The sequence below is a fragment of the Leuciscus leuciscus genome (genome assembly GCF_965113295.1).
Source record: "Leuciscus leuciscus genome assembly, chromosome: 9".
In the NCBI taxonomy this organism is placed as follows: domain Eukaryota; kingdom Metazoa; phylum Chordata; class Actinopteri; order Cypriniformes; family Leuciscidae; genus Leuciscus; species Leuciscus leuciscus.
Window position 1 is genome coordinate 4918131 of NC_138733.1, and position 27380 is coordinate 4945510.

The following is a 27380-nucleotide window of genomic DNA, read 5'->3' on the forward strand; positions in this document are numbered from 1 at the left end:
GATGTCATTTGTGTGTATTTAAAGATACATTGTGTATAGATGGTATAAAACAGCAGCAATATCAAACCGGATACGGATGCACTCTTGAAAGAGCTTTATTTAGTTTATATAATTTAGTCAGCAATTAAACCAAACCACATATTTAGGATTGTGTAAGTAAAGAATTGTTTTGGTACACGTAAGAACCATTTTATTACAATCTATGGTAAGAACCTGAACAGAGATTTTGTTTTGTCTTTAGTTATTATTATTTTTTATTATATTGTTGTTCATTTATTTTACTTTTGTTTTATATTTTATAATCCATGCTTTTATTTTGAAAATGGCTGACAGGACATCCTCGTCACGCATGACTTCCGCAACCGGAAAAACGACTCGCATCAACATGAACAAACACCACGGCAGCTGTCAACACACACATCTCGACACTAGATCTATACATCGCGATAACAACAATAAAGTGCTTGAGTTAATCGCGTGCATCACTGTGATCTAAGCGCGTTTTCTGCGGTGTGTGTGTGTGTGATGCAGTGCGGTCGCGCGCGTTATTTCTATCCATCTGACAGGCAGTGAATGTAAAGAAGATCAGTGTGTGATATGAGATAACGGCTCATGCATGAGACAGTGATGATGCAGTGTGTGCATCAGGCCTCGTGCAGGAATCATTCGTGTGTGGGTTAAAGGTGTAATAGTGCACGAGAGAGTGAGAAACAGTGTTAGAGACAGCAGCATGGACACCTTCCTGGACTTTGAGGATTGCATCAGAGACTCTCCTGCGTTCAGGTATGAGCATCTCATCCATCACACATGACATGTGGCTCATTAGTTCATGATGGGGAGTTGTCTTGTCATGACATGGATCTAAAACTATCTAAACGACATTGTCTTATTGTTAGTAAAGTCATTCTTTTATCATTTTAAAACAAGAAGTCTATTTAAAATTGATTTCTAAATTTAAAGAGCTCATGGACATTATGCTTTGGGGCGTGGTAGTGTGTCTGCTGTGTATGACTTATGCAGATGTGTGTGTGTGTGTGTGTGTGTGTGTGTGTGTGTTTGCAGGCAGTCCCTGGATAAATGCGAGAGTGATGTTGCAGAACTGGAGAGTCGTGTGGAGAAAGTAAGATGTACCAGCCAGCATATATCATTTTTTTTCCTCGTTAGGTCTGATTATAATGCGGGTGAAGTTTTTTTTTAGTTTTTTTTTGCCGAAAATATTCGTATTTTAAGCTTTATATTATATTATAAATTAGTTTGTTTTTATATAATATTGGATCAAAGTCTTATGTGTGTGTGTATATAGGGGGTGTGTCCACTCATGATGGGGAGGAGAGAGTGAGCCAATCAGCTGTAGGAGGTGTGTCCACTCATGATGGAGGAGGAGAGAGTGAGCCAATCAGCAGTAGGGGTCGTGTCTACTCATGATAGGAGAGGAGAGAGTGAGCCAATCAGCAGTAGGGGGCGTGTCCACTCATGATGGGGAGGAGAGAGTGAGCCAATCAGCAGTAGGGGGCGTGTCCACTCATGATAGGAGAGGAGAGAGTGAGCCAATCAGCAGTAGGGGGCGTGTCCACTCATGATGGGGAGGAGAGAGTGAGCCAGTCAGCAGTAGGGGGCGTGTCCACTCATGATAGGAGAGGAGAGAGTGAAGGTGTGTTGGACATCGGCTGGATGTAACCGATCGGCGAGAGTAGCCGCGTGCAGGCGAGGAGGAGCTACAAACGGAGACGTGAAGTCGGACACTTTCTGGTTCTCGTAGTGAACGCTCGCGTGGTGTTTGCATACTTTACCACAGCTGAAGTGAAATAAATGCAATATTTGCCAAATAATACACAGATGTTTCAGAGACATTTTCATTCAATACTTTATATACTGCTTCATACAGCGTCTGATTGAACAAGAATAAAGTTCAACATAAGCTACTATCAATGAAGTGGAGTCTACGTTTTTTAATCAGTTTTAATTTGATAAACATGACACAATATAACATCGCAAATACATGAAAAGAGTGTTTATTGTTATAAAAAAACTGATTTGTGAGCTTTAGAGGAACTAAAGGTGTTCGAATAAACACGAAACACACGTGATCATTGTCATGCGGTGAATCCGGCCAATCGTGGAACAGCTGTGTCGTCATCAGAGCTCCTGCAGCCCAGTGCAGCCGCTCTTGAGAAGCTGCGCTGGCTGAGTTCTCCGGCTACTCTCGAATTGCTCTCGCGGTACTTTGATGGCATACGTCACAGTCACGTGGCGTCGGCGCTGGATCAAGTCGGACAAAATTTCTAACCGGCATGCACTGCTTCAAGTCAGCCACAGATCGGTCTGTGCAGAGCTGCATGAAGTCGAACAAGCCTTGAGCCAAACAGCTGTAAGGGGGCGTGTCCACTCATGATGGGGGAGGAGAGAGTGAGACCCAATCAGCAGTAGGGGGCGTGTCCACTCATGATGGGGATGAGAGAGAGTTAGCCAAACAGCAGTAGGGGCGTGTCCACTCATGATGGAGGAGGAGAGAGTGAGCCAATCAGTAGTAGGGGGCGTGTCCACTCATGATGGGGAGGAGAGAGTGAGCCAATCAGCAGTAAGGGGTGTATCCACTTACAATGGGGGGAGGTGCCTGTTCTGCATATCGTGTTCTTGAATGTGGAGGCGGAGCTATAACATTTTTGGAGGAGCATGTTTGTTTTGGTGATTTCAAATATCAACATCGTTTCTCAGAAATCACTTACTGCACCTTTAAGAGTTTTTTTGAACGGGGAGGAATTTTTGACTTATGTCAAAAGATCAATGTAAAATAATTTTCTCATGATATTAGCCCATTGTACATTTAGCTTGATGGCCTTCTCTTCCTCTCTCTCTCTCTCTCTCTCTCTCTGTAGGTGATGAAGTTGTGTGGTCAGATGGTGGATGCGGGGCAGAACTACACCTCCTGCAATCAGCTGTTCCTCTCCGGACTGGCCGAGTTCACGGCGTATCATAAGAACGACGGGGTTATTCTGGTGAGTACAGGTCTCTGATGGGTCACGACCTTTGGCCAGGCCTCTCACGCTGACCTCTCACTGCTTGTGTTTCTGTAGAATTGCCTGCGTCAGTTCAACCAAGGCCTTCAAGAGATGATCCAGTTTCAGACGGTGAGTCTTATCTTGTATTTCTCAGCCCTTATGTACATTTTTGGAGAGATGGCACTTTTTGAGCGGCTTCTAGTGGAAATTGTAAAGTTTCATTTTGTAAAACGTCTTTTGCAAGTGTGGCAAATTAGCTTTAGCTACAAGCACAATGATACACGCATTTTATCTATGTTTATTGTATCTGTCCCTATACAAATAAAACATATATACATACATTTCCAGTAAAATCTGATGGGACGAGCCTTTTTCAAAGCTGATATACATGCACCTTTGTAGACAATCCCTTTGCACTTGTGCATATTTAATTTGATTATAAATGTGTTTTCATGCAGATGCTGTTTGATCAGACTCAGAGAGCAATTACCCAGCAGCTCTCAAACCTGCTTTCACAGTACGTAACATCACACACACACACACACACACACACACACACACACACACACACACACACACACACACACACACACACTAGGGTTGGGTACTGAACTCGTTTCTTTTAATGGCATGAATGCATTTCCAGAGCCGCTCTGGGAGTCACTGAAGTTCATCAGCATTTTACAGTTTAATTTAAGAAAAACTATCGTTATATCACTAACACACGGAAACTCAAAGGTCTTCATCACAACCCGTCAAAATAAAAGTTCGGTTTAACTTGATAATATATTACTGTTGTACAGTAGAATTTAGATATCTCAATTTAATAATAATACTAACACTAATAATAATACATTTCTATCAAAAATTAATTCTTTAAGGAATTATCACACTTTTGTTGTAATTTTAACAGTATAAAGCTCAGTTGTGCCACATGTTGTTTGACAAAAAAAGTTTAATTTCATATAAAAGATCAGTTAAATTAATGTTTTATGTCTTCATTTGATTACTAGAAAATTCACAACACAGAATTTGTGGAAAACAAAACATTTAATATATTTTTATTTTTTTTTGACTAAAATGGTTGTTTTTTATTAATATTCAAGCATCACAGACAATGGCAGACAGCTCTGGAATAATGTCAATAACACTTCTACAAATGACTTAGTTTCTGTACAGTTATTGAGGTAAACATGCCTAAATTACTGAAAAAAGGTTAAAATGAACGTTGAACGGTGCCCAACCCTAACATTCACACACTTTCACAGAACTAAAGCGTAATGGTTTGTCCTGTGACAGATTTGTGCCGCAGATTCGCGACACTCGCCGTGAGTTCGTCCGGATCGGAGACGATCTCGATGGCACGGTTGTGAAGAACGCTCAGGTCAGCCGACACAAACCCGTCGACGCCGAGAGAGCCACTCACTTGCTGCTCGCCACACGCAAATGCTACCAACACTTCGCCCTGGACTACTGCCTGCAGGTAATGCTAGTCATTTGTGCTTTAAGGCACACATGTTCTACATTTTTATAGCATTCAGTTTTTCTAACGAAGTCCACATATAATAGTACTCAAGCAAAACCATTTTAATTTAGTTTTTCATGACCTGGAGAACTAAACAGGCTGTTGTTGTTGCTACTGTACCTTTAAGACCTTAAATGACCCCCTATTATTTTCATATTATTAAATTATATTTTATTATCGACATGTTCTATATTATATTTTAGTTTGTTTTTATATAATATTTTATTACATGCAAGTTTTATATTATATTATATTTTAGTTTATATTTTTATATATTACATTTTATTATAGGCTTGTTTTATATTATTTTTAGTTAGTTTTTAAATTATATTTTTTATATTATATTTTATAATAGGTATGTTTCATATTATATTTTACTTTGTTTTTATATTATATTTTATTATACGCATATTTTATATTATATTTTAGTTTTTTATATTATATTTTATTACAGGCATGTTTTATATTATATTTTAGTTTTAAATTTGTATATTATATTTTAATTATAGGCATGTTTTATATTATATTTTAGTTTATATTTTTATATTAAATTTAATAATAAGCATGTTTAATATTATATTTTACTTTGTTTTTATATTATAGTTTACATTTTTATATTATATTTTATTACATGCATCTTTTATATTATATTTTACAATAGCATGTTTCATATTTTATTTTTGTTTGTTTTTATATTATATTATAGTTTATATTTTATATAACATTTTATTTTAGGCATTTTTAATATTATATTTAGTTTATATTTTTATATTATGGGTATGTTTTATATTATATTTTAGTTAGTTTTACATTTATATTGTTGAATTGTTGTATTTTGTATTTTAAGCAGTTCATATTCTAAATTTTTACAGCATTTAGTTTTTTTCTAAAGTCCACATATAAATTAAGTCAAGCAAAACCATGTTAATTTGAAGCTGTCCCTGAACATGAGTGAAATGTATTGTTTTTCTTCATTTTCTTGCAGCTGAATAATTTCAAGGTCCAACAGAAGCTTGATATTCTGAATTCGGTGAGCTCTAATCAGAAAACTTTGTGAATACCATGACATCTTGTTCAGATGAATGTAAACTGACTAAAATCATCTTTCTTTCTCAGGTCTTCTCGTATTTTCACGCTCAGTACACATTTTTCCACCAGGGATTCGACCTGCTGAGAGATCTAGAACCGACCATGAAGACGATGGCCTCACAGGTCATACATGAACACACACATCACGCTCAGTTCATACCCCCCCCCCACACACACACACACACACACAACAAACCCCTTTACATAGACACACAGTGTTTGATTGCTAATGTTTGATGGATATTGAAGTGTAATAAGAGTAATATCTGTGCGCAGCTCTCTCAGCTGTCGTCTGACTGCGCTGCCAAGAGGAAAGACCTGGAAAACACACACCTGCTCGTTCAGCAAAGGGTGAGATTTTAGTGCCAGTTATATAGCTTTTGACGAAAACAAGTTTGGAGGTACAATTTAGGTATATATGTGTACTCCTAAAAGTAGCATTTAAAAAAAAAACTTCATACTCAGTGCTCATTACTCAATACACAAAACTCATTACTCAATACTCAAAAAAGACTCGGTTCTAATTACTCAAAAAATACTCAATACTCAGTACTCAAAAATACTCAATACTCAAAAAATACTCAATACTCAGCAAATACTCATTACTCCAAAAATACTCATTACTCAAAATACTCAATACTCAGCAAATACTCATTGCCCAAAAAAATACTCATTACTCAAAAATACTCAATACTCAGCAAATACTCACTACGCAAAAAATACTCATTACACAAAAATACTCAATACTCAGTGAATACTCATTACTCAAGAAAAATACTCATTGCTCAAAAATACTCAATACTCTACAAATACTCAATAGTCATTACTCAAAAATACTCAATACTCTACAAATACTCATTACTCAAAAATACTCAATGCTCAGCAAATACTCATTACCCAGAGAATACTCATTACTCAAAAAATACTCATTGCTCAAATACTCAATACAAAAAAAAATACTCAATAGTCATTACTCAAAAATACTCAATACTCAGCAAATACTCGTTTCTCAAAAAATACTCTACTCAGAAATACTCAATACTCTACAATTACTCATTATTCCAAAAATACTCAGTACACAAAAATACTCATTACTCAGAAAATACTCAATACTCGGCAAATACTCATTACTCAAAAAATAAGCAATACTCAGCAAATACTCATTACTCAAAAAATACTCATTACTCAAATACTCATTACTCAAAAATACTCAGTACTCAGCAAGTACTCTACTCAAAAATACTCAGTGCTCAAAAATACTCAATACTCTGCAAATACTCATTACTCAGAAAATACCCATTACTCAAAAATACTCAATACTCAGCGAATACTCATTACGCAAAAAATACCCATTGCTCAAAAATACTCAATACTTAGCAAATACTCACTACTCAAAAAAACTCATTACTCAAAAATACTCAATACTCAGCGAATACTCATTACGCAAAAAATACCCATTGCTCAAAAATACTCAATACTCAGCAAATACGCACTACTCAAAATACTCATTACTCAAAAATACTCATTACTCAAAAATACTCAGTACTCAGCAAGTACTCTACTCAAAAATACTCAGTGCTCAAAAATACTCAATGCTCAAAAATACTCATTACTCAAAAATACCCATTACTCAAAAATACGCAATACTCAGCGAATACTCATTACGCAAAAAATACCCATTGCTCAAAATACACAATACTCAAAAAATACTCAAGTCACTACTCAAAAATACTCAATACTCCGCAAATACTAATTTCTCAAAAATACTCAATACTCAGCAAATACTAATTTCTCAAAAAAACACTCATTACTCAAAAAAACTCAATACTCAGCAAATACTCATTACTCAAAAAATACCCATTGCTCAAAATACACAATACTCAAAAAATACTCAATAGTCAGTACGCAAAAATACTCAATACTCAGCAAATGCTCATTTCTCAAAAATACTCACTACGCAAAAATACCCAATACTCAGCAAATACTCATTACTCAAAAAAAGACTCATTAATCACAAATACTCAATACTCAGCAAATACTAATTTTGCCAAAAAATACTCATTACTCATTACTCAGAGTATTGTGCAGTACGCACAAATACTCATTACTCAAAAATACTCAATACTCAGCAAATACTTACTACGCAAAAAATACTCATTAATCACAAATACTCAATACTCAGCAAATACTCATTACGCAAAAAATTCCCATTACTCAAAAAAATACTCAGTACTCTGCAAATACTCATTACTCAAAAATACTCAATGCTCAGCAAATACTCAATACTCAGCAAATACTCATTACTCAAAAATACTCACTACTCAGTAAATACTCATTACTCAAAAAAATGCTCATTACGCAAAAAATAAGCAATACTCCGTAAATACTCATTACTCAGAGAATACTCATTACTCAAAAAATACTCATTGCTCAAATACTCTATACTAAAAAAATACTCAATAGTCATTACTCAAAAATACCCAGTACACAAAAATACTCAATACTCGGCAAATACTCATTACTCAAAAATACCCACTACGCAAAAAATACTCATTACACAAAAATACTCAATACTCGGCAAATACTCATTACTCAAAAAATACTCATTACTCAAATACTCATTACTCAAAAATACTCAGTACTCAGCATGTACTCTACTCAAAAATACCCATTGCTCAAAAATACTCAATACTCAGCAAATACTCATTACTCAAAAAATACCCATTGCTCAAAATAGGGATGGGCATTCGATTAAATTTTCTTAGTCGATCGTCGGGAGAATTAACGATCGACTATCGATTAATCATTAATATTTTTATATTGAAATTCATTATTTCTTTAACTTTTTATAAATTAAAAATGCAATGAAAATACAAAAATACAGTTTGTTTGTCCTCGATGAGATCTTTATTACAAGAAGATCAACTTGTGGCAGTGAAACTGGACGTTCGGTAGACTTGAAGATTCCTGCGGTGCTCTAAACCAGCGGAACCTGCAGCTGCGAGCCGGCGTTCTTAAACAGAGACCCATGGCCACTTCATCCGTTTTCTGTGATCGGATAGCTATCCGGTCGTGAAAAGACCAAATCTAAATGCCCTCCGAAACGCATTCGAGACGGATTTAAATCCGATCGCTCAAACCACTTGAGGAGATCTGAGACGCATTCCAGACGAAACTGGACAAGAGTAAATGTGTAAATTTGACTTATCCCAAAAATGATAAGAAATAAACGTGTGAGAGCGTGTTATAGGCTATATGTCATGTTATATCCAGATATGACGACGCTACTTCAACACGCATCACCACAGATGAGCATCTATTCATCAAGCCAACGTGCAAACTATCGCAAATCAAAGTTAAAGTCATTCATCAACACACAATCATCTTCATTAAAAGTAAAGAACCGAAATGATCTTACCAGGGCTGTTGCCGCAATATCTTGTTGCGGTCTTTGATTTAGACATTTTCGCTGATGATCAATAAAATGCAGCTCATATCAGTTGCTTTCGATGACGTGCAACAATTTAAATATGCATATAGCGCGGGAATTCAAGATCGGATTTATATCCGTTTTGCAAAAACACATTTATGTGACCAGGTGTAAATGGAATCATTTTGATAAATCAGATAGCTATCCGATCTGAGAAAACTCATGAAGTTCCCATAGAACTTCTGCACCAGTCTACTGATTTCTGTTGAGAAAGATAAGCATGTTGACATGATCTGGGATCAGACGCGACCGCAACCTGGTGACAGGCTGTCCAGCCGCCGAAAACACCCGCTCTGAGGGGACTGACGTTGCCGGGATGCGCAGGTACCTCCGCGCTAAAATTAATTCCATTGCTTCAAGACTCACACTACGCAATGCAACCTGCATTAGTTTAATCGATAACAAATAAACGTGATCGACGAAATTCTTAACGATCAATTATCGATCGTCGATTAATCATGCCCATCCCTAGCTCAAAATACACAATACTCAAAAAATACTCAATAGTCAGTACGCAAAAATTCTCAATACTCTGCAAATACTCATTACTCAAAAAAAATACTCATCAATCACAAATACTCAATACTCAGCAAATACTCATTACGCAAAAAATAATCATTACTCAAAGGAATACTCATTACTCACAAATACTCAGTACTCAAAAAAATACCCATTACTCAAAAATACTCACTACTCAGCAAATACTCATTACCCAAAAAATAAGCAGTACGCACAAATACTCAATACTCAGCAAATACTCATTACGCAAAAAAACTCATTACTCAAAAATACTCAATGCTCAACAAATACTCATTACTAAAAAATACTCAATACTCAGCAAATACTAATTTCTCTAAAAATACTCATTACTCAAAGAAATACTCATTACTCACAAATACTCAATACTCAGCAAATTCTCATTACTCAAAAAATACCCATTGCTCAAAATACACAGTACTCCAAAAATACTCAATACTTAGTACTAAAAAATACTCGATACTCTGCAAATAGTCATTCCTCAAAAATACTCAATGCTCAGCAAATACTCATTACTCACAAATACTCAGTACTCAGCAAATTCTCATTACACACAAAAATACCCATTACTCAAAAATACTCACTACTCAGCAAATACTCATTACTCAAAAAATACCCACTGCACAAAAATACTCACTACTCAGCAAATACTCATTGGGCGAAAAATACTCATTACTCAAAAATACTCAATACTCAGCAAATACTCATTACTCAAAAAATACTCATTACATAAAATACTCAATAGTCATTACTCGAAAATACTCATTACTCAAAGAAATACTCATTACTCACAAATACTCAGTACTCAGCAAATTCTCATTACACACAAAAATACCCATTACTCAAAAATACTCACTACTCAGCAAATACTCATTACTCAAAAAATACCCATTGCACAAAAATACTCACTACTCAGCAAATACTCATTGGGCGAAAAATACTCATTACTCAAAAATACTCAATACTCCGAAAATACTCATTACTCAAAAAATACTCTATACATAAAATACTCAATAGTCATTACTCGAAAATACTCAATACTCAGCAAATACTCAATAGTCATTACTCAAAAATACTCATTACGCGAAAATGCTCAATACTCGAAAAATACTCCCTACTCGCATTCCTATTACTCACAAAATACTCAGCCGTCATTACTCAAAAAATACGGAAATTCTCAATACTCGAAAAAACACTCATTACGCACATACTCAATACGCAAAAAAAAATACTCAGTCAGTACCCCAAAAAATACTCATTACTCGAAAAATACTCACTACTCAAAAAATACTCATTACTCACATACTCAATACTCAAAAAAACTCAATACTCATTACTCAAAAGTACTCAATATTGTGCAAATACTCATTACGCAAAAATACTCACTACTCCAAAAATACTCATTACTCACATACTCAATACTCAAAAAAAACTCAATACTCATTACTCAAAAATACTCAATACTCAGCAGATACTCATTACTTAACAATACTCAATACTCAGCAGATACTCATTACGCAAAAAAACTCATTACTCAAAAAATACTCAATACTCGGCAGATACTCATTACTTAAAAATACTCAATACTCAGCAGACACTCATTACTAAAAAAATACTTATTATTCAAAAATACTCAATACCCAGCAAATACTCATTACTCAAAAAATACTCATTACTCAAAAATACTCAATAGGTGGTACTCAAAAATACTCATTACGCGGAAATACTCATTACTCGAAAAATACTCATTACACACATACTCAATACTCATTACTCAAAAATACTCACTACTCAGCAAATACTCATTACTCAAAAAATACTCAATACTCAGCAGATACTCATTACTAAAAAAATACCCATTGCAAAAAAATACTCAATACTCAGCAAATACTCATTACGCGAAAAATACTCAATAGTCGGTACTCAAAAATACTCATTACGCGAAAATACTCAATACCCCAAAAAAATACTCACTAGGCATTACCCAAAAAAATACTCATTACTCGCAATTACTCACTACTCAAAAAATACTCATTACTCACATACTCAATACGCTAAAAAACTCAATACTCATTACTCAAAAATACTCAATACTCAGCAAATACTCATTTCTCAAACAATACTTATTACTCAAAAATACTCAATACTCTGCAAATACTCATTGCTCAAAAATACTCAATAGTCAGCGAATACTCATTACGCAAAAAAATACTCATTACGCAAAAATACTCAATAGTCGGTACTCAAAAATACTCATTGCGCGGAAATACTCAATACTCGAAAAAATACTCATTACGCACATACTCGCTATGCAAAAAATACTCAATAGTAAAAAAAACTCAATACTTATTACTCAAATACTCAATACTCAACAAATACTCATTTCTCAAACAATACTCATTACTCAAAAATACTCAATACTCGGCAAATACTCATTACTAAAAACACTCAATACTCAGCAGCTACTCATTACTCAAAAATTCTCAGAAATACTCAATACTCAGCAAATACGCATTGCTCCAAAAATACTCATTACTCACAAATACTCAATACTCAGCAGATACTCATTACTTAACAATACTCGGCAAATACTCATTACTCAAAAAATACTCAATACTCATTACTCAAAAATACTCAATACTCAGCAGATACTCATTACTCAAAAATACTCAATACTCATTACTATATACTCAAAACACATAACTCAATCAAAACTCATTCAAAAGATACTCATTACTCAAAAAATGCTCTACTCATTACTCAATGCTCATTATTCATTTAAACTCATTCATGTAGAAATACTCATTTCAAATGTACATTCTCTAATAATTTCTTATGTACATAAACATTTCTTCAATGAAACACTCTCTGAAATGAGAAATTCACTCAATTATAAAATGATTCTGTCACGGTACAAAAAGCAGATCAGAAGCAAATCATCTTAGTTCTTTTTTATTATTAATTTCAAACTGGTGGGGGAGAAAATAATTTCAAAAGTAATGCATTACAATACTGCGTTACTCTGTAAAAAATAACTAATTGCGTTACTTTTTATGTAAAGCGTTACTTTTGTAAAGGCTCAATCTCTTTTTTTTGTGCAAGTGTTTAATGCAGTAATCAATGTAATAACATAGCCTATATAACATATACATTCATTGTATTTAAAAAACACACAAAAAAAACACATTTAGAATATTATTATATTCTGAGCACAGAATGAAGCGCAGCTGGAAGAAAACAAAACTAGAGGTATTTTGCATTTCGTGAAAGGAAAGTGCTACTGCATACAGAAAGGCCTTAAAAACTGTTAGATCTGCTTACTTTTCGAATATACCTTTTCTGTCAAAAATACTAGAAAAGGCATTATCCTTACAACTGAGATAATTTTTAGGACCCCCCCCCCCCCCCCCCCAACCCCAACATTGGTTTCAAATGTCAACATGAAAAAATAAAACTGTTTGTTAAACCTTTTCAAAATGGTCATACCTCAGTCTGTTCAGTCGTAGTGAGTTTGGGAGCTGATATGATTCTGGAGGTTGATATTTTGATGGTGTACGTTTGCTAACGGTTGATAATGATTGTGTGTGTGTTTGGTAGGACGCGTCCGGAGAGGCGGTTATTGTGTGTAATCCGTCTGACGGAGGAACGATTCAAGGCTACCTGTTCAAACGTTCACGCAAGAAGAACAAGACATGGAAGAGGTGAGAGACCCAGTGTTATTTTACTATTACTGAGATAATACTTACATTTTTTATTCATATTTTGAATTAGTCTTTATATTTTCCATTAATTTTAAAGTTTACATTTTTTTATGACAAAAATCATGAAACCACAGACATGATAAAGAGATCGACAGGAGAGGAACACAAATAAAGATCAAGTAAAATGTTACATAATTCAGTTCAACATATAAATATGGAAAAGTACAACGAAAGTGTACATTTTACAATATGATTTTTGTAGTTAAGATTATATTTCATAATTATATAATCTGAAACAGAGTGTATATAATTAATTATATTAACCCTGGAGATACAGAGATCTTTATACTGTTTACATTATCATGTCAAATGCTTAAAATGTGAAAGTCGCACAGGTATATTTGTGGCAATAGCCAACAATACATTGTATGAGTCAAAATTATCGATTTTTCTTTTATGCCAAAAATCATGAGGATATTAAGTAAAGATCATGTTCCATGAAGATATTTTGTAAATGATGTATAAATCTCACCTGGTTTTGTCATCCAGGGTCACAAATGGTAATGCACTGTTTCTGTAATTGTTTCCATCTCTCAGGTGCTGGTTTTACACTGAAAATAATCAGTTAATCTACTCAAAATCACACAAGGTAAACCATCATCCACATTAGTCTAGCAGTAACTGATCATATTAACATGTTTCACTCCCGTTTCACTCAGTGTGTGTGCTTGTCTGTGTGTGTTTTAGGAGCAGCCTCTTGTTCTGTTCGATGATCTGCGTCTGTGTGCAGTGAAATCTCTGGATGTGGTCGACCGCCGCTTCTGTTTTGAGCTGCTGTCAGTGCAGAAGTAAGATGATGAAATACACACACATATCCCGAAAACGAAAATTAACCAAACAAAAACATAGTTATTATAGTTAAACCATGGTAACTTCAAATGAACCATGGTTTAGCTACACTAACCATAGTTTAACCATGGTATTTGTTGTAAAACTGTGGTTATTCAAATGGTACTCACTCAATCTGCCGAAAAACGATGGTTACTAGACATTTACTATAATAAAACCATGGTTGATTTTCGTAAGGGTTGGTATCGACATGCAAATCTATGAGCACAACGTCTATGCTTGTCCAGAGACATCATCATTTTATAATAAAAAGGTGATTGTGTTAGTAATTGTGCATCTTTGCACAGGTGTTGTGTGTTACAGGCCGATTCTGAGGAGCTGAAGTTGGCGTGGATTAATGCCGTTCAGGGCTGTATAGACATTGCTTACCGCGATCAAGTGACAGATCAAAACACTCAGGTACTAACACACACACACACATTTGCACACATATACCTGGAAGCATTTTCACGTTTGTTGTTTTACACTTTCGCTAATTGTCCTTTAAACTCGGCCTTACAGAAGCTTTTTGGCATTTTTGGATGTTTGATGTGAAATAACATTTTTACAGTTACAGTTTCCAGGTCTGGAAAACTCAACAAAATGTTCAGTTCTAAAATATATCTGGAAATATTGAATGAAATGATGAGTTACAAAAATCCAGTTTCACTAACAAAAGAGGCTTTCGCACCGGAGGAATCTTTTCATAGTTCCTAGAACTATTGGCGGAAGTTCCCGGTTTTTGGCGCGTTCGCACCGCAGGAACTAGGAACGATTTTAGTTCTAGGAACTCCTTTAGGAGGAACTAATTTACTCCTACTTCAGAGTCAGTCTAAACCAGCGCTATAGGAACTATCGTGACGTTAATGTTCGCTGATTGGCCGAACGCACGCAAAACACCAGCACCCGCCATTAAAAAAAAAAAAGGCTGTGTAAACATACAGATTATAGCCTATATATTTACTCAACAAACTAATTCTACAAACATAGAAAACAGTGAAAGATGGACCTCTAAACCTTTACACTGACGAGAAAATCTAACGCAACTTTGAGGAGACCAAGAGAAACATGATTATGTATTTCTTCTCAGCAACACTGGACATCAACCACACGGCAAACGCTAATACCTTTTCATATACTGTCAACTTTCAATGTACACTCACCTAAAGGATAATTAGGAACACCTGTTCAATTTCTCATTAATGCAGTTATCTAATCAACCAATCACATGGCAGTTGCTTCAATGCATTTAGGGGTGTGGTCCTGGTCAAGACAATCTCCTGAACTCCAAACTGAATGTCAGAATGGGAAAGAAAGGTGATTTAAGCAATTTTGAGCGTGGCATGATTGTTGGTGCCAGACGGGCCGGTCTGAGTATTTCACAATCTGCTCAGTTACTGGGATTTTCACGCACAACCATTTCTAGGGTTTACAAAGAATGGTGTGAAAAGGGAAAAACATCCAGTATGCGACAGTCCTGTGGGCGAAAATGCCTTGTTGATGCTAGAGGTCAGAGGAGAATGGGCCGACTGATTCAAGCTGATAGAAGAGCAACTTTGACTGAAATAACCACTCGTTACAACCGAGGTATGCAGCAAAGCATTTGTGAAGCCACAACACGCACAACCTTGAGGCGGATGGGCTACAACAGCAGAAGACCCCACCGGGTACCACTCATCTCCACTACAAATAGGAAAAAGAGGCTACAATTTGCACGAGCTCACCAAAATTGGACAGTTGAAGACTGGAAAAATGTTGCCTGGTCTGATGAGTCTCGATTTCTGTTGAGACATTCAGATGGTAGAGTCAGATTTTGGCATAAACAGAATGAGAACATGGATCCATCATGCCTTGTTACCACTGTGCAGGCTGGTGGTGGTGGTGTAATGGTGTGGGGGTTGTTTTCTTGGCACACTTTAGGCCCCTTAGTGCCAATTGGGCATCGTTTAAATGCCACAGCCTACCTGAGCATTGTTTCTGACCATGTCCATCCCTTTATGACCACCATGTACCCATCCTCTGATGGCTACTTCCAGCAGGATAATGCTCCACGTCACAAAGCTCGAATCATTTCAAATTGGTTTCTTGAACATGACAATGAGTTCACTGTACTAAAATGGCCCCCACAGTCACCAGATCTCAACCCAATAGAGCATCTTTGGGATGTGGTGGAACGGGAGCTTCGTGCCCTGGATGTGCATCCCACAAATCTCCATCAACTGCAAGATGCTATCCTATCAATATGGACCAACATTTCTAAAGAATGCTTTCAGCACCTTGTTGAATCAATGCCACTTAGAATTAAGGCAGTTCTGAAGGCGAAAGGGGGTCAAACACAGTATTAGTATGGTGTTCCTAATAATCCTTTAGGTGAGTGTATAACAGTTCTATCTAATAACGTATTAGACTGTTAGTCAGATCGTAAACTAATGAACACGGAGAATTCGAGCGCTGTGAACTCAGGCTCTGGTGTTCTCAGCGCTGTCAAAATAAAGGTCTGCCGCGGCGTCAAAATAAAAGTCACAACAACAAGCGCGGCTTACGTCACTTCAGAGTTCCTACTTATGGTGCGAATGCAACCAGAAAAACGTTCCTAAGGGAACCACTAGTTCTCAGGGAACCATCCTGGTGGCGAGTTCATAGAACTACCCAGTGCGAAAGCCCCTAAAATGGGTATTCATTGGTCAAAAGCTGTGTAGTTTACATGAGTACCGTCTTAGATTGGTTTAAGTCATTCAAAAATGACCAAATTATTATTATTATTATTTTCAAGGAAATAAATGTGGCCAGTGAAAATGCTGAGTGGCTAGTAACTTTGGAAAACCACGAGCCACAGTGGCCGGTGAGCAAAGAACTTTTAATGTCAAGCCCTGATTGTATTGTGTCATTTGCATATTGTGTGTGTCTAGGTGAAGGAGAGCTCCGCCCCTTTGCCCACCTTAGACCCGCCCCCTCACCCCCCCGCTCTGGGCGTGGCTCTCCGTGGCAACGGTAACCAACGCTGCTGTGACTGCGGGGAGGCGGAGCCTCGCTGGGCCAGCGTGAACCTCGGCATCACCATGTGCATCGAGTGCTCGGGCATCCACAGGTCATTTCCAATTTTGTATTAACAATACATAAACTAGATTGTAGTCAACATTCACAACTTAGAAAGTCAGGACACCAGATTTTTTCATTGGTAATTTTGACATTATGATATAAAGCAGTAAACATGGTTTACAGTATATAGTATTACTGATGAACTCTATGACATTTAATGGGTTTATTTGTTTTGATATAAGGTTTTTGATGTGTGTTGACAGGAGTCTTGGTGTTCATCTGTCCAAAGTTCGATCACTCACTCTTGATTCCTGGGAGCCGGAACAGTTAAAGGTCCGACATAACATAATATTGTCTCGTACTAACTCTAACTCTGTCAGTTATGCTTCTGTTATGCTATTGGTTGATCTTTGTTTAACTCCGCCCCTTCACAGCTGCTATGTGTTCTGGGTAATGAAGTCATTAATGGCATTTATGAGCGTAACCCAATAGACGGACTACAGAAGCCCAGTGCGGGCAGTCCACGGTACGAGTCTCACACACACACCACAAACAGGAAGTGTGTTTCACACACGCATGCTGGAATATTAAGAGCTTTGAGTGTATTCATGATTACGTCACTGCCTCTCTCAGGCAGGATAAAGAACAGTGGATTCGGTTCAAGTATGTGGAGAAGAGATTCGTGACGCGTGATCCTGATGGTCCTGATGCTGGTGAGTGTGTTTGTGCTGTTTATCTTTTATTAATGCTATTTTAAATATAAAACACCTTTTGATACCCTTTTTGTATTTTTGATAAAATGATTATTTTATTTTTATAATTATATTATACTATTTAATATTTCATAATTAAAATAAATTATATTTTAATTTATTAAATAATTATTAAACAGTCTAATTATTTAAATTGTTAATTACAATATTTAATTTTAATTATTTTAATTTATTTAATTTTAATTTTAATAATACTGTAATTATTTTAAGCAATTAAATTATTATTTTATCATTAAAATACTTTGATAATTGTAATTGTAAATAATTAAAATGCAATAATTAAAATTAATTAAAACAAAATAATTAATAACTTACTTTAATTACTTTAATTTTAAATAATTATATATTTCATTAATTAATATAATATTTCATAATTAACTATTCCATTTTCAATTAAATTATTTTAATTATTAATTTAAAAAATGTAAATAATATACTTTGTACTTTGTAGTAGTTTGTGATTAAAATAAATAATAAAAAAAAATTGTATTTAAATAATGTAATTAAAGTATTAATTTATCATTCAAATAATTAGATAATTGTAATTATCAATTATGTGAATTAATTCATTAATATAATTAATAACATTGTTTCATATTATATATTTATTTTTTTATAATTCAAATAATATCTTATAATTTATTATAACATTTTCAATTAAATTATTCAAAATAAATTTTTTTAATAAATATTTATTTTAAACAACATTATTTTATATTTCAAATTAAGTAACGAGCAGTAGAACGATGATTAGGACACAGCGTATGTAAGAACACGTGTTTCTCATGAGCGTATAGATACAGCAAAGCTGCGTGCCGGAGAGAGGCTGTATCAGGCGGCGCTGAACGGGCAGCTCGTTGCCATGGCGACGGCGCTGGCCGAGGGTGCGGAAGTGAACTGGAGTGATCCTGAGCGGGAGGGACGGACGGCTCTGATTGGTTCAGCCATCGGGGTGAGTGACAGCGGCCTCTGGGAGTCTGAAGGTTTTTGCGTGTGATTCTGGTTTTCAGTGATGTGTGTGTGTGTGTGGCAGGGCTCTCTGCTGGCGTGTGAGTTTCTGCTACAGAACGGCTCTAATGTGAATCACAGAGATCAGCACGGTCAGGGCGCTCTTCACGCCGCCGCCACATATGGACACACCGGGTACCAAACATCATCTCGATCACATGCTTATCGTGACTGATGTGTAATGATGATGATAACCTGTGATTGGTCACTTCAGACAGGTGTGTCTGCTGCTCAAGAGAGGAGCCAATCAGTACGCAGCTGACGAAAAGGGAAACGATCCGCTCAGTATCGCCATAGAAACCGCCCACGCTGACATCGTCACTTTGTGAGTGATCAGTGTGTTTGTGTGTATGTGTGTGTGTGTTAGAAATCATAATAATGCAGTGTGTGTGTGTGTGTGTGTTTCAGGTTGAGAATGGCCCGAATGAATGAGGAAATGAGGGATTCAGAGGGATTCTTCGGATCTGTTGGTAATTAATATGCATAGAAAGTTTAAAACAACAGCATTTATTTTGAAATAGAATCTTTTGTAACATTATAAATGTCTTTACTGTCACTTTTAGTCAATTAAATGCGTCCTTGCTAAATAAATTTTCTTTATTTTTTTTTAAAGCAGGGATGCATTTAATTTACTAAAAGTGACAGTAAAGACATTTATAAAGATATCATAGAATATAATAATTAAGATCCAGTTCGTCCTGATGTAACTGACGGCATCTCCTCTTAAAAATATTAGAAATTTAAATAATTTATAATTACAATTATCTAATTATTTTAATTATAAAATAACACTTTAGTTCAATCTGACATATCTCGAACTTTTATTCAAATAGTGAATAAATAGATTTAAAAAATAGATAGTGAATCACGGTTTCCACAGAAATATGAACCGTTTTCAACACTGATAATAATCATAAATGTTTCTTGAGCATCAAATCATCATATTATACTGATTTCTGAAGGATCATGTGACACTGAAGACTGGAGTAATGATGCTGAAAATTCAGCTTTGATCACAGGAATAAATTACACTTTACTGTATATTCACATAGAAAACAGTTATTTTAAATTGTAATAATATTTCAGAATTTTTACTGTATTTTTGGTCAAATAAATACAGCCTTGGTGAGTAGAAGAGACTCAAGAAATCCTAATTATTCTGACCTTTTGACTGTTGCTTTATGTCAAGCAGAAACATTCTGAAAGTTCAGTTTGTAGTGAAACTTTGCCAACAACAACAAATAAAAACTCCTCTCTGGCTTTTCCTCAGGAGACGACGAAACATTCCAGGATATTTTCCGTGATTTCAGTAACATGGCGTCACACGACCCGGAGAAACTCTCGCGCCGCCAGTTCGTCCGGAGCTGTGAGGACGAAGAGGAGAAGAGCTAGAGCGGGTCATAGGTCATGCGAGGTCAGAGGTCACGCTGATGCACTATGGGACAAGGGAACAAAACGCAAAAGAGGGAACTCTTAGTGTGACTCTGAGTGTGTGTGTGTGACTGTTTTAATGAGTGTGTTTCTGTGTGAAGTGATCCGGTCCGACTCATTTCATCCACACATGTGAACTGACTGTGTTTTAGCCTGTGTTCTGTTGGTTTTACTGAAGGCTTTTGACACGTACTATTTTATATTGTGCTGCAGTAAAATACGGAGGTTGTACTACACTGAACCTGTAGTAAATACAGTGGTTATTTAGGGTAAGTCAACATGAAACCAAAAGTGACCTTACTTCCCCCTCTGGGTCTCTTCAGTCTGAAAAAATACAGAAAAATGATGTTTTGAATTTATTTTATTTTTTTCCTTCATCAGATTTGGATGACACTTGGTGACTTTTGTCGCATTAGCTATGTGAACACACACACACAAAATAATGGACATGATTTGGATGTATTAAAGGGTCCTAAAAAAAAAAGTCACACATGTCTCTTTCACGGTCAAAAATGACCGACATAGGAAATGAATGGGAAATACAAAAAAAATAGGAAAACTCAGAGAATCTTTTGGTGGTACAAACTACAGATCAGCCACTGTGCAGAAACAAAGTGCAGAGAAGTGAAGAATTACCACTATCCATTCCGTATTTTATTAGATTTATCAAATACTGAGTAACAAAAATGCTTTCCATCTAACAAAATGTTAATGTTTGATTGTAATCATAATGCAAAATCTGATACTTATCTAAAAGAAATATCTAAACATTGACAAAAGGTAGTCTTTTAGAATGTCTAAATGTATATATAAATGCAAAACCTAATAAAAGTAAGAAATGATGTCTAAAAAACCAACAGGAATCCAAAAGCTTCTTTATATATTTATATAGAAAGGATTTATATATATTACTTTTAAAAACTATTCTCACTTAAATTAAAAAAAATAATTAAAAAAGGATTTTAAAGGCCTTCAGTCTATTTTAATGTGAAATATTGCATTTATTGAAAAATAACAACAACAACAAAAATGTATTCTAATGGACCAAATAGCTCATAAAAAAATGTATAAATATTGCATAGTGTCATAAAATCCCCTCAAAATTCTAAATAATAATAAATAAATAAAATATATTGAACAAAAATATATTACATTGATTTTCCTAGAAAAAAAACAAGGTTACATTGGAGGTTCAGTCACTTGTGACCGAGAAGGAGCCATGTGACCCCTAACAGAAGAGGACCGGAGGGTTAACACATGTTCCTGGAGGATTCATCAGTGAACGCTAGTCACACATCATACACAACATCTTTCACTTCGGCTCACATCTCTAATGCTCTATATATCATAATCTCCGGTCACATGACACTTATTCTCATCATCCAAACAATCAAACCATGTCCCAGACTTCCATTTGTTAACTACGTTAGTTAACATGTACTGTAACTCATGAAGCATTTATTGATCTAAGTTCATGTTCATTTCAACATTATTTAAATCAATCTGTTAATAATATTGGTAACACTTTACAATAAGGTTTCATTTGTTAACATTAGATAATGCATTAACTAACATGATCTCACCATGAGCAATGCATTTGTTACAGTATTTATGCATCTTTGATAACATTAGTTAATAGAAACACAGCTGTTCATTGTTTGCCCATGTTAAATCACAGTGCAATAGCAAATGTTAACCAATACAACTATATGTAAATGTTGAAATTAACATTAACTGAGATTAATAAACACTGCAGCGTTGTTAGTTAATAACTTAACCTTATTGTAAAGTGTAAGACCTTATTTTGTCTCGAGTATCCAGTAATGTGTTTCATGTTGACTGTAAATGCACACTGAATAAAAATAAATACATAAACAGTTATAACAGTTAATATAATGTGATACACAATATATTAATATCAATGTTGATGTCTTAAAAGTTTGTGTCTTATTCTATCTAATAAACAAGCTATTTAACTATTGAAATGTTCTGTCTGTTTATGACATAGACATAAAAATAAAAACATTTTATTTTATTTTTAAGAACAACAACAGAAAACTCATTGTTTCTTCCACTTCTAGAATAAGCTTGAGCTCCAACATTTCATCTCGGTAATACATCATCCATAAAGAGAAGGACTTCAGACGCCTTTATGACATCAGCAGGTCTTCAGACGCCTTAGATATTGAAAATATCTGCAAAATATATGTTTGTCTCTGCATTTTTTCATTATTTTGATGTTACAGTACAAAATAGTAAATGGCTGTGTATTTCAGAGAACATATTTCCCATTGAGAAAAACATTTCTATAAGACGTAGAAGTTAAAGTTTAACATCCATAATAAAAAGATTGAAACAACTTATTATATCTTCACTTATCTATAAAATATTTTCCCAAAATATTAAAAATATTTTTTTGTTTTGTTAATATATTTAATTCATTTATTTATATAATACCTCAATTCATTTCATATTGACAACAAGCACACTGAACAAATACAAATAACAACTATATTAAATTTATATATATATATATATATATATATATATATATATATATATATATATATGTGTGTGTGTGTAAACAATCGCGAGTCTCTAAAGACATGAAATGTTTGTTTTTTTAAATCAGAAGTTGGCAAATTACACCAAATGCTAACAATCACTATTAAATAGTTTAGCTATTCTATAAGAAATCAATCGAGCGTGCAGTCTTGGGAACAAACACTGTATGAAATGGAAATATATTTGATTTGTAATAATTAGATGTTAATTTGACGAAACAAAAACGCGCGCTTGCTATGCCCCGCCCCTGAAATTATGACGTTGTGACTGACGTAATTTCAAAGCGCCGGTGCGCACACACGCATGCGTTCATTGGGCGGCGACACCACCATTTTAGAGGAAGAATGGAAACACGTACAGTTATTGACCATCAGTAATACATCGATAGTGTTATTAATAAGAGCCCATGTTAAAGACTCGGACAGATAGAAGATTCCCGCGGGTCAACAGAAGATCCGGTTTCTGATACTGCGGTACCGGCGCGGATCTGACATCACTTCAGACTCTGTTCTGGGTTTATTGTTGTTGTTCGTCTGTGTGTGTGTGTGTGAGAGAGTGTGTGTTCAAGTGAAACTGAAGCAGCGCGGTTCCGTCCAGAGTCCAGATGGATGGAGACGAGGAGATCCGCTCAGGTACAACACAACCACAACACACTCTTCATTCCAGACAAATACGAAACACTAATATGGTAATACCATGCTAACACCATGGTATTCTTAGCATAGCATGGTGTTTGAGTATAGTACACAAGCATTAACATATAATTCATCAAAGTACCATGATATATTCATGTTTTTGGACATGTACCACGGTAATACCATGGTATTCTTAGTATATCATGGTGTTTGATTATAATACACATTCATTACCATAAAATTAATCAAAGTACCATGGTATGTTCATGTTTTTGGACATGTACTATGGTAATACCAAGGTATTCTTAAAATAGCATGGTGTTTGAGTATAGTACACAATCATTACCATATAACTCATCAAAGTACCATGATATTTTAATGTTTTTTGGACATGTACTATAGTAATAATACCATGCATTTGGACATAACATCATGGTAATCTTAATATATAATGGTGTTTGAGTATAGTACACATGCATTACCATATAATTCATCAAAGTACCATGGTATTTTCATGGGTTTTTTTGGACATATACTATGGTAAACAGTAAACACCATGATATTCCTAGTATATCATGGTGTTTGAGTATAGGACACATGCATTACTTTATAAAGTACAATATTTTAATGTTAACATACCATGTTAACACCGTGGTATTTTTTGAAGTACCTTGATGTACTGTGTAAATACCATGGTGTATGAATATAATAAACATGCATTACAGTGTCTTTGTACAAGCACCATGGTATACTTTGAGTACCGTGTTTTTGTGTACGTACTACAATCTGATACTATAACATATTACTGGTGATATTACTCCAGTGGCTTACTCTTATTTCATTAGTGGTAGTGTAAATATAGTCCTTATCATATCGTTAGTACATGATGTATATTATGTGATCATACTGTAAATCCTAAAACAGCAGATTTTCTAAATGTTTAGATGCCACAAGATTCATCTGTGATTATAATATCATGTGAACCGAAAACAAAAGAATAGGAAGTGTTATCAGCAAAACATGAAACGGCTCAGTGTTTCACTGCAGAGCAAGTGCTGAACGCAGTCAGATATTAGTGTCGCTGTCACGGGATGATGGATCCGGTGAAGAAGCTGTTAGCTGGCAAAATATTGATTTTGCAAATGATAGTTTTGAGATGGTGATCAGCCAGATGCTGAATGTACTGAGGAAATGACAAAGAAAAGTGATGATGGTGTAAAACATCTGCTCAAACTCAACCCTTCCTAAATATCCTTTATTTTATTCTTCTGCAATTGTTTCTCTAATATCAGGAGAGTTTTATACTATCGCGACAGGTAGTGATCAATCCGTGTTATATATAGATCTGGGTCGCTAAAGACCAGAATGTGTAATAATAATTGGTGAAACATTCATACATTTAAGGGTTATAAAAAAAAAAATTCAACAGATGAATCAAATTTTAGTTTAATCCATAATTCCAACGATTATGAAAACGTGATAATCAAGATAAAATGGTCATTGAGCCTCATGCCGCTTCTTTCCTTTAAAGCGGTGTGCTTTCGCCCTCTCATTAAAAGCCTAAACTTAACGTTCAAATCATGTAACGTGACTGTTGTAAAATGCAGTCGACTACAGGACATGCTTTATTTTAAATATGAGTTATTAAAAGCGTGTTAAACTGCGAGAGAGAGTGATTTCTACATGCTTTCTGTGGGACGGAGCGAAACACGGGCGAGTGAAGTGTACCCGGAGTTTCAGCCGCGCATAAACACACAAATATACACACAAATATGTCCGTCTTTGCGAGTATTTACAGAAGACAGTCTGTTATGTCTTCAGTGAATAAACAGTTGGGAAAGAAATCGGATGTGTATCATTATATTAGATCCGTGCATTTAATGCAAAACGGCTGCTGTCTGTCATTAATGTTAAACTGAAGACAAAATCACTCACTGATCTCGCCTGAATAACTTTACAGCTTTAATAAGAATCAGTGTTTATGTAATTCATACAGTGTTAACTCTGGGTTTAATGACTATTTTGACAACTGATTGTTTAATGCAAAACTGTGTTTTAAGTTGAGTAAATAGATCAGTTCATATGCTTGTTTTTAGTCTGGATATTCTCCATAGTGCATCTCAAAATAGGGAAGATCGCAATTCAGATCAGGATTGATTGTGATATGAACTTTTGGGAAGATCGCCCACAGCCGGAGCTGGAAGCTTGAACTGAGACTGTGAATGTGTGTTTGCTCAGATGATGGCAGCGCTACTCCCGTTCAGGACGAGCAGGAAGACGCCAGACCCGGAACACGACAGTCTGACGTGAGTTTGGATCTGACGTTTGGGCTTTTTGTGCTTGATTCCAGTTGTGTTCATGTTACAGATGTTATTGTCTGATTGTCGCGCAGGATGATGGCAGTGATAACGAGGACGCCGCACACGACAGGAAGTCTGAGAACGCAGACAGTAGTTCGGATCACGAGGCCCGTGGAAGAGGAGCGGCAGACGGGAGCGATTCAGAGCCCGAGCCGCCCCGTCCTGCAGACAGCGATGAGGAAGAGGAGGGCAGATCCCCTGTGAAGCGAAGAGCGAGCACCTCTGAGAACGACGAGGAAGAGGAGGAGGGGAAAACACACTCCGACCGGGAGGAACCCGAGAAGAGAAACAGCCCGAAATCAGATGCGGCCAGCGATTCAGACGAGGACAAACCCAAACAGAAAACTCAGAGAGACTCTGATGCTGAGGAAGAGGAGGAGGGGGGAGGGAGGAAGGAGACGGGGAAGTGGAAAGCTGTGATGAACTCAGACAGTGAGGAAGAGGAGGAGCGGCCGAAGGAGGCGGCGGGAAGTGATGAGGATGAAGGGCCCAAACGACGGGCTCTGGCCAGTGACGATGAAGATGAAGGGCCCAAACGACGGGCTCTGGCTAGTGATGATGAAGATGAAGGGCCCAAACGACGAGCTCTGGCTAGTGATGATGAAGATGAAGGGCCCAAACGACGAGCTCTGGCTAGTGATGATGATGATGAAGGGCCCAAACGACGAGCTCTGGCTAGTGATGATGATGATGAAGAAGAGGAGAAGCCTGGTATGTTTGTTTACTATTTATAAACAACTTGTTTCATTGTCCTTTTTTAAAATATATTATATAAAATCAGACTATAGTAACATAAGTATAATATATATATATATATATATATATATATATATAAAAATCTGACTATTATAATACATTTTTTTTTATACATTATAATCAGATTTGAAGATTTCAGATTTTACATGTGCATACTGTTTATTATGATTAAAAAAAATATATCATTAATATTATTGCATTTATAATGTTATATTTCGACTATTGTAATAAAAATGATATATTTTCTATTCTAATTATATTGATTATAATCTTAAATAAAATATAATTTTATTTAAAATGCTAATATAATCAAATTTATTATAAACTGATATATATATATATATATATATATATATATTATAATATTAATTGTATATATTATAGAATACATTTTATTCTAGATTATTACATTCAATAAATACATAATTATTTATACTATTAGTAATTTATACTATTTCAATTTTAATGTTATTGTTTACAATATATTATTATAATCTAATTACTATTTTATTATAATAAATTCATAATCTATCAGTGATCACGTTTTTTGCAAATTGTCTTCCAGTGAAGAGGAAGAAGGCCGT

At 35.3% G+C, this 27380-nt stretch overlaps 2 protein-coding genes across 4 annotated transcripts in view; both read left to right on the forward strand.

The window, feature by feature from the left end:
• Positions 1–345: 345 nt before the first annotated feature.
• On the forward strand, positions 346–22459 carry LOC309506261 (arf-GAP with coiled-coil, ANK repeat and PH domain-containing protein 2). Its single transcript, XM_082180022.1, has 22 exons — positions 346–783; positions 1063–1120; positions 2877–2996; positions 3075–3128; positions 3458–3516; positions 4299–4482; positions 5510–5554; positions 5641–5736; positions 5890–5964; positions 13238–13341; positions 13939–13990; positions 14089–14189; positions 14538–14649; positions 17139–17317; positions 17532–17601; positions 17703–17794; positions 17902–17981; positions 18839–18993; positions 19075–19184; positions 19264–19374; positions 19458–19519; positions 20320–22459. The coding sequence occupies exons 1-22, from the start codon at positions 731–733 to the stop codon at positions 20439–20441; spliced, it is 2094 nt and encodes a 697-aa protein (XP_082036148.1). The 5' UTR covers positions 346–730; the 3' UTR covers positions 20442–22459.
• An 887-nt stretch (positions 22460–23346) lies between these two features.
• Positions 23347–27380, forward strand: part of iws1 (interacts with SUPT6H, CTD assembly factor 1) — an 18191-nt gene continuing 14157 nt past the window's right edge. Inside the window, exons 1-5 of one of the 3 annotated variants that reach the window (XM_082180021.1) lie at positions 23348–23677; positions 25919–25986; positions 26073–26645; positions 26688–26751; positions 27362–27380. The exon at positions 27362–27380 is cut by the window's right edge and continues 32 nt beyond it. In XM_082180021.1, the coding sequence (XP_082036147.1) occupies positions 23650–23677; positions 25919–25986; positions 26073–26645; positions 26688–26751; positions 27362–27380 (752 nt within the window). In that variant the 5' untranslated portion in view covers positions 23348–23649. Of the gene's footprint in view, positions 23678–25918; positions 25987–26072; positions 26752–27361 lie in introns of all 3 variants that reach the window. The other 2 variants (XM_082180020.1, XM_082180019.1) reach the window with 2 other exon arrangements.

What these genes read in the sequence shown, in the direction of transcription:
- LOC309506261 (XM_082180022.1), top strand. Translation starts at nt 731, where the DNA reads ATGGACACCTTCCTGGACTTTGAGGATTGCATCAGAGACTCTCCTGCG. An exon ending in CTCTCAAACCTGCTTTCACA is followed by an intron (nt 3,517 to 4,298) that starts GTACGTAACATC and finishes GTCCTGTGACAG; the next exon opens with ATTTGTGCCGCAGATTCGCG. An exon ending in TGAAGACGATGGCCTCACAG is followed by an intron (nt 5,737 to 5,889) that starts GTCATACATGAA and finishes ATCTGTGCGCAG; the next exon opens with CTCTCTCAGCTGTCGTCTGA.